The 16631-nt window shown below is 38.2% G+C and overlaps 1 protein-coding gene across 1 annotated transcript in view; it reads left to right on the top strand.

Annotated features, from left to right (window-relative positions):
- Nucleotides 1–16631, top strand: part of LOC122814321 (nuclear factor 7, brain-like) — a 248492-nt gene that overhangs the window by 145808 nt on the left and 86053 nt on the right. Inside the window, exons 2-3 of the mRNA XM_044086906.1 lie at nucleotides 14698–14720; nucleotides 14800–14927. Coding sequence (XP_043942841.1) covers nucleotides 14698–14720; nucleotides 14800–14927 — 151 coding nt within the window. The remainder of the gene's footprint in view (nucleotides 1–14697; nucleotides 14721–14799; nucleotides 14928–16631) is intronic.

Below are 16631 nucleotides of genomic sequence, written 5' to 3'. Positions count from 1 at the left end.
TTTTCTGTGTGTTCCTCATAAAATTTGTAGTTTTCTGGTAAATCATTTAGGATTAAAGGCAGTAAATAATGAGAAGCGTTTTAAATAATGAGACGCATTTCAGATTCAGACTTCATATCCTTGACAGATTCAGACTTCATATCCTTGATAGAATAGCCAATAATGCAAAACCTGTTATTCTAGCCAGTTTCCTGATTTTTAAGGCTTTGTCCCACCATTGTTTCTGACTTCCATACAGAATTATTGAGCTAAAAAGCTGAAAGGTATGCTCCTACCCACATCTTTCCTGCTCATTCCTTATTCACTCATTTTTTGTTCTACACTCTGATTGCTTCCGCTTTTTCATCTCTCTCCCATACTCCCATTCATAATCTTTAATGTGCTGAAGAAATAGATAAATGCAGCAGAACTCCAATAGGGCTTCAGAATCCCTTATCTATCTGTGGTTATGATGTGTGCGAAAATTCACAACGTGCACTATTGATGCCCAAGTATAAATGATGACAAATGGCACTAACAATGACAATAAAGTCCGGTTGATATCATGTCCTATGTAAACTGGTGTCAACTGCCATTGGTCAAGCAAGTGAACTGAGCACCATTTTGCAATAGTTGGCAAACATGAAATAGGGTAAAGCCTATGTGTTTAGTCTGACTGCTCCCGTGACTTACTTTCTTCACCAAGTGATTTGTAGTGTGTGAGTGCACTGCGTGGAGAGTTCTAATCCCATCAGGGTTGTATGTTTGTTTGTTTTTTTACTTTTCTGCTTTTGTTCTGCAAATGTGTAACATTTACAACATATGTGTTCCTCTGACACCTGCTGTGGCTTGTTAATGCACTGCTTTGGGGAGTATTACTGAACAAAGTCAGGGTATTGAATCCTGTGAGGCCTTCTTTTTCTCTGCTGTCACACTACAAAATGTACCACAGATTTGAATTCCATGAGACCTGTTTTTCCCTACTTTCAGTCTGCAAATGTATAACATTCTCCTAAAAAGTGCTTCTCAGACACCTTTACTGTGACTCGTTCTATGGCTCACCTTGTAAATGCACTATTTAGGAGAGAATCATTGAAGAAAGTCATGGGTTCAACTTCCATGAAACCTGTCTTTTTGTCCTGCTTTCAGTCTATAGATATGCAATATTCACCTGATGTGTGCTTCTTTCTCACTTTAGTGTGACTCCTACTGTAGCTCACTTTGCAAAGGAATTGTAGAATATAATGTTACTGGTCGGTTAGTGAGTCAAGTCCCCTCAGGGTTGAAGATTTTCATTTTTGTCATGGCATTCAAATTATAGTACATATATACTGATCAAACTCTGATGTTGTCAAGGCAGGTGTAGGTAGGTATATCATGTTGCTTTACTGTATCCTAACTATCCTGTCTGAGTTTCACATTTTCAAAGTTCAAGTATTTCACATTGATATCTATGAGTACACCATAGTTTCTTCTCCATTGGGTTGTGCATCCCTGTTTTGGTCAGCAACTCCCTTTGCTATCTTCTGTCGATTTCTATTCTTTCTGTTGCACTAATCCCCCCTCTACCCACCATGCTTGGGCATTTTTGACTTATTTCCTTCCATAGGACATTTCTCTGTTTATAGTCTTGAGTTACAACAATACTTCATTAATGTAACTTTAGTCTCTGTGCATGCAAACTCATGACAACTAACACTGATGCTTATGCTGATCACACTTTACTCTGGGTGGTCTAACATGATCTTGCTGCTAGTCCGTACTGTAGCCATAATGAAAAGTTCATCATTGCAAACCTGGCCTGGCTGCATGCATAATTAATGAGCCTTGGAGCTCATTGCACATGCACTGTCAACATTGTTGGCTTTGTCACAAATGCAGACACAGCATTCCTGAATCCCTGGGTTAAATGCAACCCAACACCATAGCTAACAAAAGAGAGCAAACACCTCATATTGCTGAGAGAGAAGGCATGAAAAACATCATTCAAAATAAAGTACATCATTGCTGGCAGAAATGTAGACACCTTAGAAATATTTCAAAGCAAACAGTTAAACAAGACAGAAAAACGTATTTACAAAACTGAAGTGTAGGCATCAACACAATCCCAAGCTATTCTGGCCTTCAATTAAAAATATACTAAACCCAGGCAAAACCACCATACCCTCATCAGCAACTAGCTACAACTTAGACAGTATTACTACTCAATTAATTTAAAACTCATTTCACCAAATCAGCCTGCCGTTATTCAGATTTAATCCCCACTTCTGTCACTGTCCCTTTTAGCCAATACTACCAGCAAACCACTTTCTGTTTTCAACCTTTCCAAACCAGAACAATAAGGAAACATCTCTTAAAGTTGAAAACTGCACCTCTACTCACAGCAACCTTCCATCCGAGTATGGTAACATTTCTGCCAGTGCTCTAGTCTACCCTGTTTCCATACTGATAAACCACTCCATCGACGATTCCATGTCCCTTCTCTTCAGAAGAAATCATACATCATACCACTTCATAAAGGAGGGCCCTCTACAGTTTTCCAGCTGCAGACCCACAGCTATCCTATCACCCTGTTCAAAGATTTTAGAAAAAATACATTCACTTCCATCTCATCAGACATCTCATAGATAATCTCATCTGTGCTACACAACACATCTTGCAACCTTAACACAGAAGAACAGCAGCATCCCTTGTTTCACCAGTACCATGAAATCTCAAAAGAAATGCAGACAACTTGGTCTCCTCTTTTTTTGTTTCCTGGATCTGTCCAAGGCATTTGAAAAAGTTTCTCACCGAAAACTGCTACATGAACTTTTTAACTTAGGCCTCTCCCAGTCATCTCTCTCCTGGCTCCATAGTTTCTTTTCTAACTGAGATCAGGTTGTAAAATGACAAGAATTCTCCTTCTTCCTATTTTTGTCATTTGGGGTCCCCTGTTTAAAATCTTTACAAATAATCTTCACCCAGCCACCAAACATGCTACCATTGTCCAATACACAGACAATGTTATCTTTACATGCACAAAAACAAATCTTCCAAAACTGAATGAAATGTCCCAAGAATCTCTTTTTTTTTTCCATTGAATCCTGGCCAGGGTATTTGCGGTTACTGCTAAATGAAAAAAAAAAAAAAAAATTGATGTGCTTTAAATCCAAACAAATCTTAGCTTACAAACATATTTTTAACATTACCTCAGCAAATAGCACCACAGTAGAAATGGTAATCCAAATCAAATTGCTGAGTGCTACCACAGGTGCAAATCTAAGGAAGGTACCTAGGTGGTGTGGCACCCCCTGTGAGACAGCTGGATGTGGACATATGGCAGGATGGCAGTTTAGCTGCAGTGACAAATGCCTGTGATCAATTCCCTGTGAGCATAGTACATCCCCCTGCACCACATCCATAGGTGGCAGACACAAACCCTCATAGTGTGGGACCCTGCACCCTCCCCCCAGAAGCTGACAGGTGTCATTGTCTGCAATACAAGTGGGTGTATCTGGATGCCAGAGGACATAAAGGTGGCAATGTGAAACCTGTGTACTGTGGGCACAACCTTTATTAAGACAACATGTAAAGTGGTGTGTAAAGTGATTGTTGTGTACTGGATGCAATTACAGTCACAACTTGTGAAAATGTGTTACAACATGTAAGAAATCCTGCACATTGCTATAATCACACTTATGTTGCAGGATGTGCTTTAGGCAATGCTCCCTTACAACAATAACTTTCCTAAGTGGTGTCACAGGCATCCCCCTCAAACGTGATTCCGTTTGGTTGTCTGTCAGGTTTTCTTCCTGTTGCAAAACTGACAGAAGTCCATGAAGCTGTACTGTAGGGCATCCAAGTAAAATTTTTAGTCAACGGTGCCATGCCTTCACCTGGTTATTGGTCCATGGAAAATCCATGTCAGACACATCAGACACATTCCAAAATTTCAAAGGGTATGAAGATGGCAGCCGTTGCTGTGCTGAACAGAGGGATGCATATTTCCATGGTCAGCCATGCGAGTAATGATGGTCCAAAAAAGTAGCTACAGGCTTAGCACTGTCAGGTAGTGTAGTTACAATCTCCAGAAATGTGGGGACAACATTATCTACTGGTAGGAATGCCAGTGCAATCAGCTTGTAGATGGCTGTGGAGAATGCAGTATCTGTACCATACAGGGTCATAAGGTGGTGATGCTAGATTTGGCACCAAATGATCTGGGAAAAATGGAATAGGCAAACATTCAGAATACTCTTGGGGAATCCCTTACAGCTGGCATGGATTGATGCCCTCTCAAAATCAGTCATAATGTACCGTGGATGTAGTGTGCATACCTGATCTACAGCCATACCCTTAAGCATTTCCCAGATGATGTTGTATGTGGACTCTGATTTCTGTGTCATTAGGCAATACACCAGGGGAAGAATCCTGGCTGCGGTGGGGGTGCCAATAGATCCACGTAAAGTGTACAGTTGACGGCACACATCTGCATACATTGGGAAGGTGCCATCCCCAAGTATGATGTCTGACCTGAACAGAGCTGCCAGATTTTGCACTGTAGTGAACAGAACTAAGGAGTTCTTCCCATCCATATCCCACTTTGTACATAGATTAAAACTGCCAGTATGGAGTGTGTACTGGCTGACTTCAATATCCGCAATGGTTGCCGGAGGTATGGACATAGACGCCCGTGCCTTCTGTCATATTTTGGTAATGCTACGATGCAGGATAGTACACCAAGCCATCTCTTGAAGTACATTGTCAATCGCCATGCCAAGGACACTCTGCATTACCTGACTAGGCAAATCATTGCTGTTTCCCACCCTCTGCCATAGTTCTGCACACAGCACAGCCACTTGAGCACTAGTTGCGTCTGGCCCATGCTGGTGTGGCAGGTATTTCTGCAGTTCTTCCCACTCATCCTGATGAACAGTGATAGCACGGTCTCTGCAGGCCTTAAGTCTATGCTCAGTACACGCCCAGTACCTTTTGGAGAGCACCTCACTCTCTAAATGGTACAGGTATCCCTCCACTACCAGCATTGGCTTGCCTCGTTGGCTAGGCACTGCCCAATATCTATTTCCAAGCTGACCTGGGCTGTACTCATATACAGCACCCATCATATCAACAGCACTTGTACAGGGCCTCTCAGCATCCATTGTATCCAGTGTAGCAGGGCACAGCACCTAAATGCTGCTTGAGTATGAACCACAGTCTGACTGTCTGTATCTTGCTGTTCATCACCTTTTGGTGTAAAATTCCCACCAAGCTCCGTCTCCCACAATGGGGTCCTGGTAACAGTATGCACTCCACCCTGCTGTTACACAGTTCCCTGCTAGTTCTATTGTACTTCCAGTCCACACAGCTTAGGGACAGACAGCGATATGCAGTCCTGTAGGTGTCTAACCAACTTGCTTATACCACTGACACTGCATTTACTGCACAGGTCCCCTTTAACTCCTTGCTGTCTGTCTTGACCAATAGTGAGGTGCCCAATCTCATTTTCACTGACAGACATTACCTAGTGATGTTCCCCTGTATAGCACCCTTTTCTGCCTACATGCCTCTGCATATGTGTATACCACATCTGTAACAGCTACAGAATATGTTTGGCGACCCCCACGTTACACACATGCTGCTCCAGTACTCTACACTCTGCTGTGGAAGGTGAGGTTAGTTTTTACTTCTATGTATGCCAGTGTTACATTCCAGAGTGGTTGCTACTATACTAGTAGTTAGGTTCTCTGTACTGGCTTTTGTTGTTATATTTAGACCTGCCATACTTTAGTCATCGCTAGGATACAGGTAGTTATGGCTGCGTGTGTGTCTAGTATCAGGAGTAGTGATGCATGGGTGAAACTGTAGCTATGCACATGTGATTCAGGGGTTGTGTATTACTCAGGCATGACTGTTGTCATATATATATATATATATATATATATATATGTATATATATATATATATATATATATATATATATATATATATATATATATTTTTTTTTTTTTTTTTATATTGCTGGATTACAACATGGTGTGCTGCTGCCTATAGTATATATTTGGGATACAGTTAATCCGATGAAATTGTAAAACATCTGCAATGCATATATGAGAGTGCAAGTGACAGCTTTCCATAGGTAACTAGGTTGCCTGTATAACTGCTTGTGTTATTAACGCACGCATGTACTTATGTACTTATGTATTTCACAGCTGCAGCTTCCCTGTATGTCATTACGTAGCAACGGCGTTATTTCTCTTTTACTTCCTAACACAGCATGTGTTACATGTGGAATATCTTTGGGGTTTGATTGCTAGTCGGGCGTACAAGTATGCTGCTTATGTATTTTTCTGATTTTGTTCAGGTATACTGCTTATGTAATTAACTGATTTTGTTCTGGTATGCTGCCTATGTATTTTTCTGATTTTGTACAAGTATGCTACTTATGTATTTGTCTAATTTTGTTCCAGTATGCTGCTTGCGTATTTTACTGATTTCATTACGGTATGCTGCTTATGTATTTCATTGATTTCATTACGGTATGCTGCTTATGTATTTGTCTGATTCTGTTCTGGTATGCTGCCTCTGTATTTTACTGATTTAATTCTGGTATGCTGCTTATGTATTTAACCCATTTTGTCCCGGTATGCTGCTTATGTGTTTTTCTGAGTTTGTGCAGGCATGCTGGTTATGTATGTGTCATATTTTGTTGTTATCCTGATGATCGCTTGACTACTGCAGTTGTTTCCACTGTCGGGAAAGAGCCCGGTTGCTGCTGTTAGGGATTGCCTCATTGTGCTGCTTTACAGAGCTGTGTTGCTTCCCAGAGCATATCTGTCTTTTGGCTGCACCGCTCTACAGTCTAGCGGTGCTGTGGCCTTCTGACTTTGACGTTGTAGCTCGTGGGCAATTGTCTTGTGATCTACGTGTTGGAACCCACGATCAGGAAACATATTACACAAGCCATAAAAAAAAAATGTGACGTTAGATTCCTCTACTTTGCCAACCCCTACCTCAAAGACTCTGATAGAAAATTGATTGCATTATCTTATCTCTTTTCATCACTTCTTTATGCATCTCCTGTCCTTACAAATCTACACACTGCCCTCAAAATGAAACTTGATGCATGCTATTGTAAAATAGGAATATTCACAACCAGCCTACCATGCAGGACCCATGACTGCCTGGCACTAATATAACCAAACTAGCTTCATCTACCAAATCACCTAACCTAGGTGCATAAACCAAACAGCTGCACATCACTACAGCCCACCCATCAGCACTACTGTCCACCTAGGGATCTCAGTCCTAGCAATAAATTCTTAGTGATCATTTGCAAGTCAAACAGTGCAGGAGACTCGCTATTCTCCATTTATTTCACCAACAGTGGCACTCCAACCTCTGTCCCTAAAACAGACAATCTAAAGTGTTTTCAACAAAAACTAAAACAGCTCGTGAATGCTTTGGGGCTATACAATTGCTCTCAAGGAGACTAACATTTTAGCACATCACTCTCACTACCTTAACTTAGATTTTAACCACATTATCTTTTTCTGAACATAACAATATCTCGCCTACTAGGAATATCCTACTTCTTTATCTTACTCTCTCGTATCCTTACTAAACTGCTATTCCAACTTTACCCTTCACTCTTTTTCTGTCTCCTTCCACTGTAAGTCTTTCAGTTTTCAGTCATAAGGTTGTACAGAGCTACTTAACACCAAAATTAAATGAGGAAAAGTGCCCGAGAGGTAAAACAGCAGCAACCAATGAAAAATGGCACCAGGAAGGATGACCAACACTCTCAACTCCTACAATAATCATCGGTTTTATTATCCAGCAATGACAGACCAAAAAAAAACAAACAAACAAGTAAATCGCATTAATGCTCAATGTGTCACCAAGTGTTCATCATTAACCAAGGACTTCCTCATATGTACCCAAGCATTAATACCCCATTTATTTATACAAAAATAATTTAAAACCAGCAATGGGAGAGTGTACCCAGTTAAATAATAGAGCAAGATATTTTAGTATACAAATACAATGAAGATGGAAGTTTTAAAAATATACATGTTTTATATATATATATATATATATATATATATATATATATATATATATATATATATATATATATTTTAGAATTATATATGATTTTGTTTGTGTTTCAACCCATTGTTTTTTTTTCACAATTAATATATATATATATATATATATATATATATATATATATATATATATATATATATATATATATTTTGGGGAAAATGATGTTGTCATTTTTAATCAATTAGGAGTTCCATTGCTTTATTTTTATTTTTTAATTGGGTACATTCTCCCATTCGTGGTTCTTAATTTATTTTTGTATAAATAAATGGGGTTTTAATGGTTGGGTACATCTGAGGAAGCCTTGGTTAAGGACGAAAATGCGGTGACACTTTGAGCATTAATATAATTTGTTTTTTTTTTTTTTTTTTGTTCTGTCTTCCTTAGATTATAAAACTGTTGATTATATTATGAGTTGAGAGTGGCGGTCATCCTTCCTGGTGCCTTTTTGGGTTGTATAGAGCTACTTACTTGTTTTCTTCATTTGTGATAACTTGTTCTTGCTACTTACTCTGTTAGTTTTATAATCTTGATAATCCGTATATCATTCAAGTATTTCTCATTGTTTTTCACACTGACATTTGAAAAGTTTATTGCAATCTTTGTATATTTCAAACTTGTGTACATTTTCTGTTTAAGGAGATTTTCCTCTGGACCTCCACTAAAATGGGCTTCTAGCCCAGTCAGATTTTCCTGGTAATTAATTGCAGTAAATACATAGATAGATAAATAAACAATCAGTTCTACAGACAGAATACTTAAAGAAGAAATGTACCTTCAATTTAAATCAACCTAGTTGACACTTACATAAAATAATACTGATCTAGCTGTATTAAGTTAATACTAAACCAGGAAGGCACAGATTTTTTTCAGCAAACTTAAATAGATAGAAGAGGTAGCATAGGATCATTACCCGCATTCTTCACCGGGGCTGGGGGGTTGGCATAAAGGTTAAGGTGTTTACATCACAGACACAAGATAAAGGGTTTGATTCTCAATTTGAGGGAAAATGACTAGGCATAAAATGGTCCTCAAGGGCAGCTAGCTTAATACTTACCTATGACTCTATGGATACAATAAGGTCTCCAATGCAAGACTGACATTATATTAGTTTCTACTCCAAATACACATCTTAACTTATGTCTTTACCACAGAAACCAGAGTAATTACAGCAGTTCTTTCTCACACTGAAAAGAATATTAGAAGGTAAAAGCAAAGGATTTTACTCATATTATTCAAATGTTAGCACCTGGCTTTCCTTATAACTTTAACTCAGAGCTACTATTTTTAAGTTCCCCTGCAATTTAGAGCAAACAGTTATGTATGTGTTGAGCTGGTGGGATCTCCTTATAGTTAATGCATTTTCTAGCAAGATACATTTCCAGGTTTTAAGCATGTTTGCCTCTATGTTATATAAAAGAACAAATTCAATTTCCTGCCATTTTTAACACAACTTGTAAATGTAATTTCATAAAGCAGTTTTCTATTGCAGAGTCTGTAGAACTTAAATATAGCTTAAAAAATTGTTAGCCTGATTTAAAAAAAAAAAAAACAACAGACATGACGTATAATGTATGTTCTACATTATCCTGCCATGTGGAGTGACACGCCATATGCAAAGTATGTTATTCACCCCATGCTAACATGTACTTATACACACAGTGTTATCCTACCCCATCCTAACCTACACACTAAGACCCTGTATGGATGGTTTATATCCTGACCATCCTAAAGCAATGACACTCTATATATGCAGTGTTTATAGCATACCATTCCAACGTGCAATAGCACTCCATGCAAACACGGTGTACATCCCTTCCATCCTAATGCAATGATACTCCCGTGTTTATCATATCCCATTATAACACATACTCTCCAACATGCAGTTTATCTCATCGCACTGTAACACATGCAGTGGCAACCTACATACACAATGTGTATTATGCACTATTCTAACCCATACAGTGACATCTCATGCACAGAGCATAGATCATACCCTGTCCTACCACATATAGTAACACCCTATATACCCAGTGTGTATCCCTTCCCATCCTATCACACCCAGTGATACCCTACACATACAATATTTAACCTACTCCATACACTATGTATTCTTCTCCGATCTAACCCAAACAGTGGCTCCTATCACAGTGTGTATCCCTCTCTATCTTACTGCATACATTGCAATTCCACCACACAGTGTGCATCCTGCTCAGTCCTAACACATACAGTAACATCTCATGCACAGAGTATAGATAATACACTAACCTAACACATATAGTAACACCCTATATACCCAGTGTGTATCCCTTCCCATACTATCACACCCAGTGATACCCTATACATGCAGTATTTAACCTACTCCATAGACTTTGTATCTTTTTCCATACTAACCCAAACAGTGGCTCCTATCACAAACAGTGTGTATCCCTCTCTATCTTACTGCATACATTGCAATTCCACCACATAGTGTGAATCCTGCTTAATCCTAACACATACAGTAACATCTCATATGCATAAAATGTAGCTCACTCAATCCTAACACATACAGTTATGCATCCTACATACAGTGTGAATCCTATCCTATTCGATCCTATCCAATCCTAACACATAAAGTAACACCTCATAGGCACAGAATGCATCTCACTCAGTGCTTACAATACACTTATGCATCCTACATACAGTGTGAATCCTCTCCCATCCTAACAGATATAGTAGCCCAAATGCAGATGCACCCCACCCATCCTAACTCGTACACTTTTCAATATACAGTATACATCCCACCTCATCCAAATGCATGCAGTGACACCACATGTTAATTTCATTTATTCTACCCAAAGCTAACACATGCTGTTATATCACATGTGCACTAAGTATCCCACCGCATTCAAATGCATACATTGCTATCATGTTTCCTACCCTATCATAGCACATACAGTCATACCTCATGTGCGCAAAGTGTCCCACCCCCATCCAAATGCATACAGTGATACAACATATGTATTGCATGTATCCCACCCCATGATAATACATACAGTAATATCACATGTGCACTGAGAATATCACCCCATCCAAAGTCATACAGTAATATCACACATGCACTATATGTATCCCACCCCATTGTAACACATACAATGATATCCCATGTGCACAGAGTATCCTATCCCATCTTACAATGATACTACATGTGCACTGAGAATGCCACTCCGTCCAGAGTCATACAGTTATATCACATGTGCCCTGTATGTGTCCCACCCCATCATAACACATACAGGGATATCCCATGTGCACAGAGTATCCAACACCATCCAAACTCATACAATCATACTACTTATGCATTGTATGTTTCCCAACACATGATAATACATGCAGTGATATCATGTGTGCACTGAGAATTCCACCACATCCAAAGTCATATGGTGATAGCACATATGCACTGTATGCGTAATATGTATAACATATAAAGTGATATCACACATATACTGTATGTATCCCACCCCATTATAATATATAACATATACAGTGATACCATATGCACACAATAAGCATTTCAACCCATTTGAATGCATACAGTTGCACTGAATTATGCCCTTTCCTACAGTGTCAGCTGTTGTTGTACTGATACAGCCAGAAGGCAGTATTACAGTTCCATATTAAAATGATAAACATCCGTTAGCAGGAGTTAGAAACTGCCACAGTGAATTTATTTTTCAATCATAAAAAAATAAATGTCAGCCCTATAAGTGCTTTAAACACTTCATGCAAACATATATGAAAGGAAGGCAGGGGATGCACTGTACCTCAGGACAACTTTTTTATATTTAGGAACAGTATTGGATACCAGTGTTGTACTGTTCTTAGCATATTTTTCTTCCAAATTCAATGTCAGCAATTTATTTATGTTTCATTTTTGAAGGTTGCAAGAATATAGAGTTCCTTCCCAAATACAGCCCTTGTTCGAAACACTGCCAGAATTCCAGAGTCCCTAATTGAAATAAAAGGCTTGATTTTTTCATATTTTTCTGTGCAGTAGAGGGAACAGTCCCTCTCAGTGTATTCATCCTTCATTTATGTCCTTATCCCTTCCCACTATAAACTTCTAAATATATTCCTATACATACTGCTCTTGTCCATATGTACCATGTGGAGGAAAGGTAATTGTCACCTGAAGTAAGCTGTGCATTGTTTACATTGATTTTTTAGATCAAGACTTTTTCAGGAGAAATTTCTGCAGCTAGACCATTTATTAGCATTTTACAAGTAGAATAAATATAGCAGCACCACCATGTCTAATGTTAGAATGGTAGCAAACAGGAAAATAACAGTAGAACGATTCCCAAAGAAATGAGCTTAAAATATTTTAATGTTCCTTCAAATATTTAAAAACAGGTCCCTTAAAACTTTCATACGATAAGCACTTTTGATATTCTTCATCAGATCGTGATTTTGAATATGGGAACATTGTTTCTTTAGTAAGATTCAGACAACCAATCAACTTGTAGAGCAGTATCAACTCCCTTCATTTTCTACAAGTTGATTGGTTGTCTGAATCTTACTACAGAAACAATGTTCCCCTATTCAAAATCATGATCTGATGAAGAATATTGAAAGCGCTTATCATATGAAAGTTTTTAAGGGACTTGTTTTTAAATATTTGAAGGAACATTAAAATATTTTAAGCTCATTTCTTTGGGAATCATTCTACTGTTATTTTCCTGTTTGCTACCATTCTAACATTAGCCGTGGTGGTGTTGCTAGATTTATTCTACTTGTGATTTTCTTTATTAGCGGCACCTCTAGCAGTGGAAGATACTGTTTTTTTGGCCATTTATTAGTATTTTAGTAGAGAATTTTTCGTGCATTATTTTGGATCACCACCCCTTGCTCTATGACATACCACTGAAAAGTTTTATGCTGAATGGTGACTTTGTATACATGCTATGGTGATACCATTTAGGATGGAACTACACAATGATACTACAGTAGTTCCTGAAATACCCCATTTAAAGAGCACATTGAACAGCTGACTCCAGGCTGTTGACACACCTAAAATTCACAGAGATCTGTGCCATCATTTAATCTGGCATAAATTCACTATTAAGTTTGCGAGTGTTGACTAGTTTTCTTTTTACTCACAACATAGCTAAGTATTGCAAAAACATCAGGAATGTAGCAGTGCTAAACTTCAGATGCTGGAAACAGTTACATTTGTGTTCATAATCCATCAAAGATGATTGTACACGGTGATTACACAATCACTGTTTATCATATAATGTTGCAGTAATGTTAAATAGATTACAAAAATGAGTCCTAAGACAAGGATTATAAAAATTCAGTTGAAAGTACTAATTGAAAATTGACAAATGAAGATGCTGATGGTAACTAATGACCGTATATTTTACCAACTCTATCTACTTTTACCAGGAGAATGTACTTGTTCCACTTGTGTAAGTTGTGGTTCTCCACAATTTTTGTAAGGGTGGGCTTATGTCTGCCCAATGTACTTGAGTTCATTAATTATTTTGATCTTACTGTATCTTTAAGAAGGCTGTTTTATTAATTTTCCACCTGTTCTGTAAAGTAATGCTCTTGCCTTTTTTAATCACCCCTTCACACTGAGTCCTTTTGGTCTTATAAATCACTATTTTATGAAAGCTGGAAGTCACTTGGAGTGCATGCTTGGATTCCCTTAATACACCAAAAATGTCCTACCATAGCACCTGACTCCCTTTTAGTCTCTCTTTAAGGGCTTTCTGATGAAGACTGTACACTCTTTCTTGTCTTCTTTCAAACTGTCCTTCTTTTGTACCGTATCTTTCTGTTTATGTTGTTAGGTTGAGGGGTTTTCCCAAACAGTACACATATCTACAGGTATGGTCTTAGCAGCTGTTTATGAAGACAGACAACTTTTCATTTTTTTAGTTGCAATGTATTTTGATATAAACCTTACAATCTACTGGCCTTACCTGATTCTTTCTCTCATTTCACGGTTATCTTTAGATAATCTGACATCAGTATTCCCAGGTACATTTCTCTCTTTAGTTACTACTATTGTCTCAAGTGATGTGAACTCCTCTGCAGATTTTCCACTATGACTATATTCAATATTTTGCATTAAATTTAAGTTGTTGTTGCAATTTAGGTTATTCATCCCATTTTGCCATCTTTCACCTTGATTTTTTCAGATAATTACTGAATATATTGACCTGCATACCTTCATGTTGGTCTGTAGCATGGGCAGCAGATGACTATCAAAAAAAAAAAAAGAACACAAATGATAGCCTGCATAGACTAGAATATCAGAACATACAGATTCAGATAATGTTAGATTTTGGTATTTTATCACAGCTAAGTAGTTATGGATTTGGGACACCATGATATTTGCTCTTGATATTTACTGTTGTTTTAGGTTCAGGATATGTGACTGCTTATGCTCATGTACTTCAGTTATTTCTAATCTGAAAAAGTTTGATTTGGTCAGTTTTTGTCATTTTGTAGAATCATGTTCATACAGCAAGTATTTCACTTCAAGCCAACCTTCTTTTTCTGAATAACTGATGCATGTACAATCAAATCAGAAAAAAAGTACATAACAACATTAAAATAATGTTATTCCATTCTACACAGAGTGTCAAGAATGAAACAGAAAGGTATGTAGGCGCAGTACTTTATTTTTCATTTTCTGTGCACTGTATTCCCAAAAACTCATTATTTTTATTGTATTTACAGGAAGAAATATAGTCAGGAAGTGAAAACTGATGCTGTAGAACTGATTTCTGATGATCTGACTCGGGGGGTGTACAAAGGTCCTCTACAGTACAAGGTTTGGAAGGAAATGCTGTCCGCCCTCATCCCAGGTAAGAGACATGTCTCTATACCTTTGATGCAGAAAGACTTCAGGAGAGGGCTGCTAATACTAAAGATCAGATTGTAAACTAAGACCTAAATTCAAAGTTATAAGGAAGGCTAATTATGGATCATGGTCTGTGCCTTATGATTTTGTAAAGAAATGGAAAGACGATGTTGCCAGATTAAGAAGTAGGTACCAGTTCTACCACAGTTCCCTTAGAGTAGTGGACTAAAATAAAGTGACCAAAACTTGACACATTATAAAGCTATAAACAAAACAAGAATAAAAAGATGTAGTAGGCAAAGGTAGGTTTTATGAAGGACAGGTCATGACTACTTAAACTGGTGAACTGGTTTGAACAGGTCACCAAAGCAATGGAGGATGACAAAATGGCACATACTGCCTACCTTGAGCTGGCCAACGCATTTGACACAATAACTCTCTTGGGCATTGTACACAAACTCACAAAATTAGGTATAAACCCTTCTGTCACTCAGTGGATAGCCAGTTGGTTGAAAGATATCATACAAGAAGTTAGGAAAGGGAAGTCTACCTCAACAAAAAAGCCAATCACTGGCAGAGTTCCTCAAGGCTTGGTGCTAGAGACACTGTTTTTGTCATTTACTTTTCTGAAGTCAACATTAAGAGCCCCTGGCTGACCAAGTTTGCAGATGATTGCAAACTAGGTGTTGCTGTAGAATTGCCCAAAGGCACAAATGCCCTTCAGGATAGCATGACACATACCAATAACTGGTGCCAGAGCATGGTCTAAAACTCAGTACCAAGAATGGAATAATATTGTATACTTTGGAAAGACAGCTCCGATGTAAGCTACCACATTGATAATACTCCCCTGCAAGTTGACCAAATGGTCAGGGATTTGAGAACCCATGTAGACAGTAACCTAGAATTTGGTCATCATTTGTCTATGGTAGTAAGGAAAATGTTGTATGTTGTGTAAATAATAAGCAATGGTATGTCATCTAAGTCCAAGGATGTCATTGTTCCACTGTGCTCTGCTCTCATCAAACAAACCATTGAGTACAATGTCCCCTTCAATATTTACCTGAATAAGCATATGCAGCAAATGGAGCATCTACAGAGTTTCCTCAACAGGAGAGTGCAGGGCATAAACAACAAGTCCTATGTGGACCCCTCAAAGCCTTATCCATGTGCTCAATCTTCTACAGACTGCTGAGTGGTAATCATTATCTATCTACAAAGCATCCTCTTATCCCCCTCTGATAGACATGTTGTACATTTGTAAAATAAATAGCATCAGAATTACACAATCTAGCCACCTAAACCTCATCTGCAACATAAATAACTCATGTAGGAGAGACAGGTATTTATCTCAGAAACTACCCCTTCTCTGGTACAGGCTTCTCAGCTATATGAAGCAGAGTTCTTCCCAAACCCAATTCAAGTGTAACTTAGAACAGTGGACTGTGAACTGGAAATCTAACACTGGTCTGACACCTATGTCTCTATTAGAGAGAGGCAGCCTGTAAGTGCAGTACCAACCATGCCCAAGTTTACATATACCCCTTAAACAAACATAGGGGATCAAAACTTGTATACATTTGGGAAGCATGGCTAGGCTTAAAAATGGCCCCTGAGGTCATAAGCCTAGTAATTACCTATGAAATTATGAACCTATAATTACATAAAGCTAAGGTTATAAATCCATTAATGGCTCCATTACATAGTC

Source organism: Protopterus annectens, chromosome 10.part0 (genome assembly GCF_019279795.1).
Source record: "Protopterus annectens isolate FY-2018-M chromosome 10.part0, PAN1.0, whole genome shotgun sequence".
Lineage (NCBI taxonomy): Eukaryota > Metazoa > Chordata > Ceratodontiformes > Protopteridae > Protopterus > Protopterus annectens.
The sequence above is the reverse complement of the archived record's forward strand: the minus strand, read 5'-3'. Positions and strand labels throughout refer to the sequence as shown.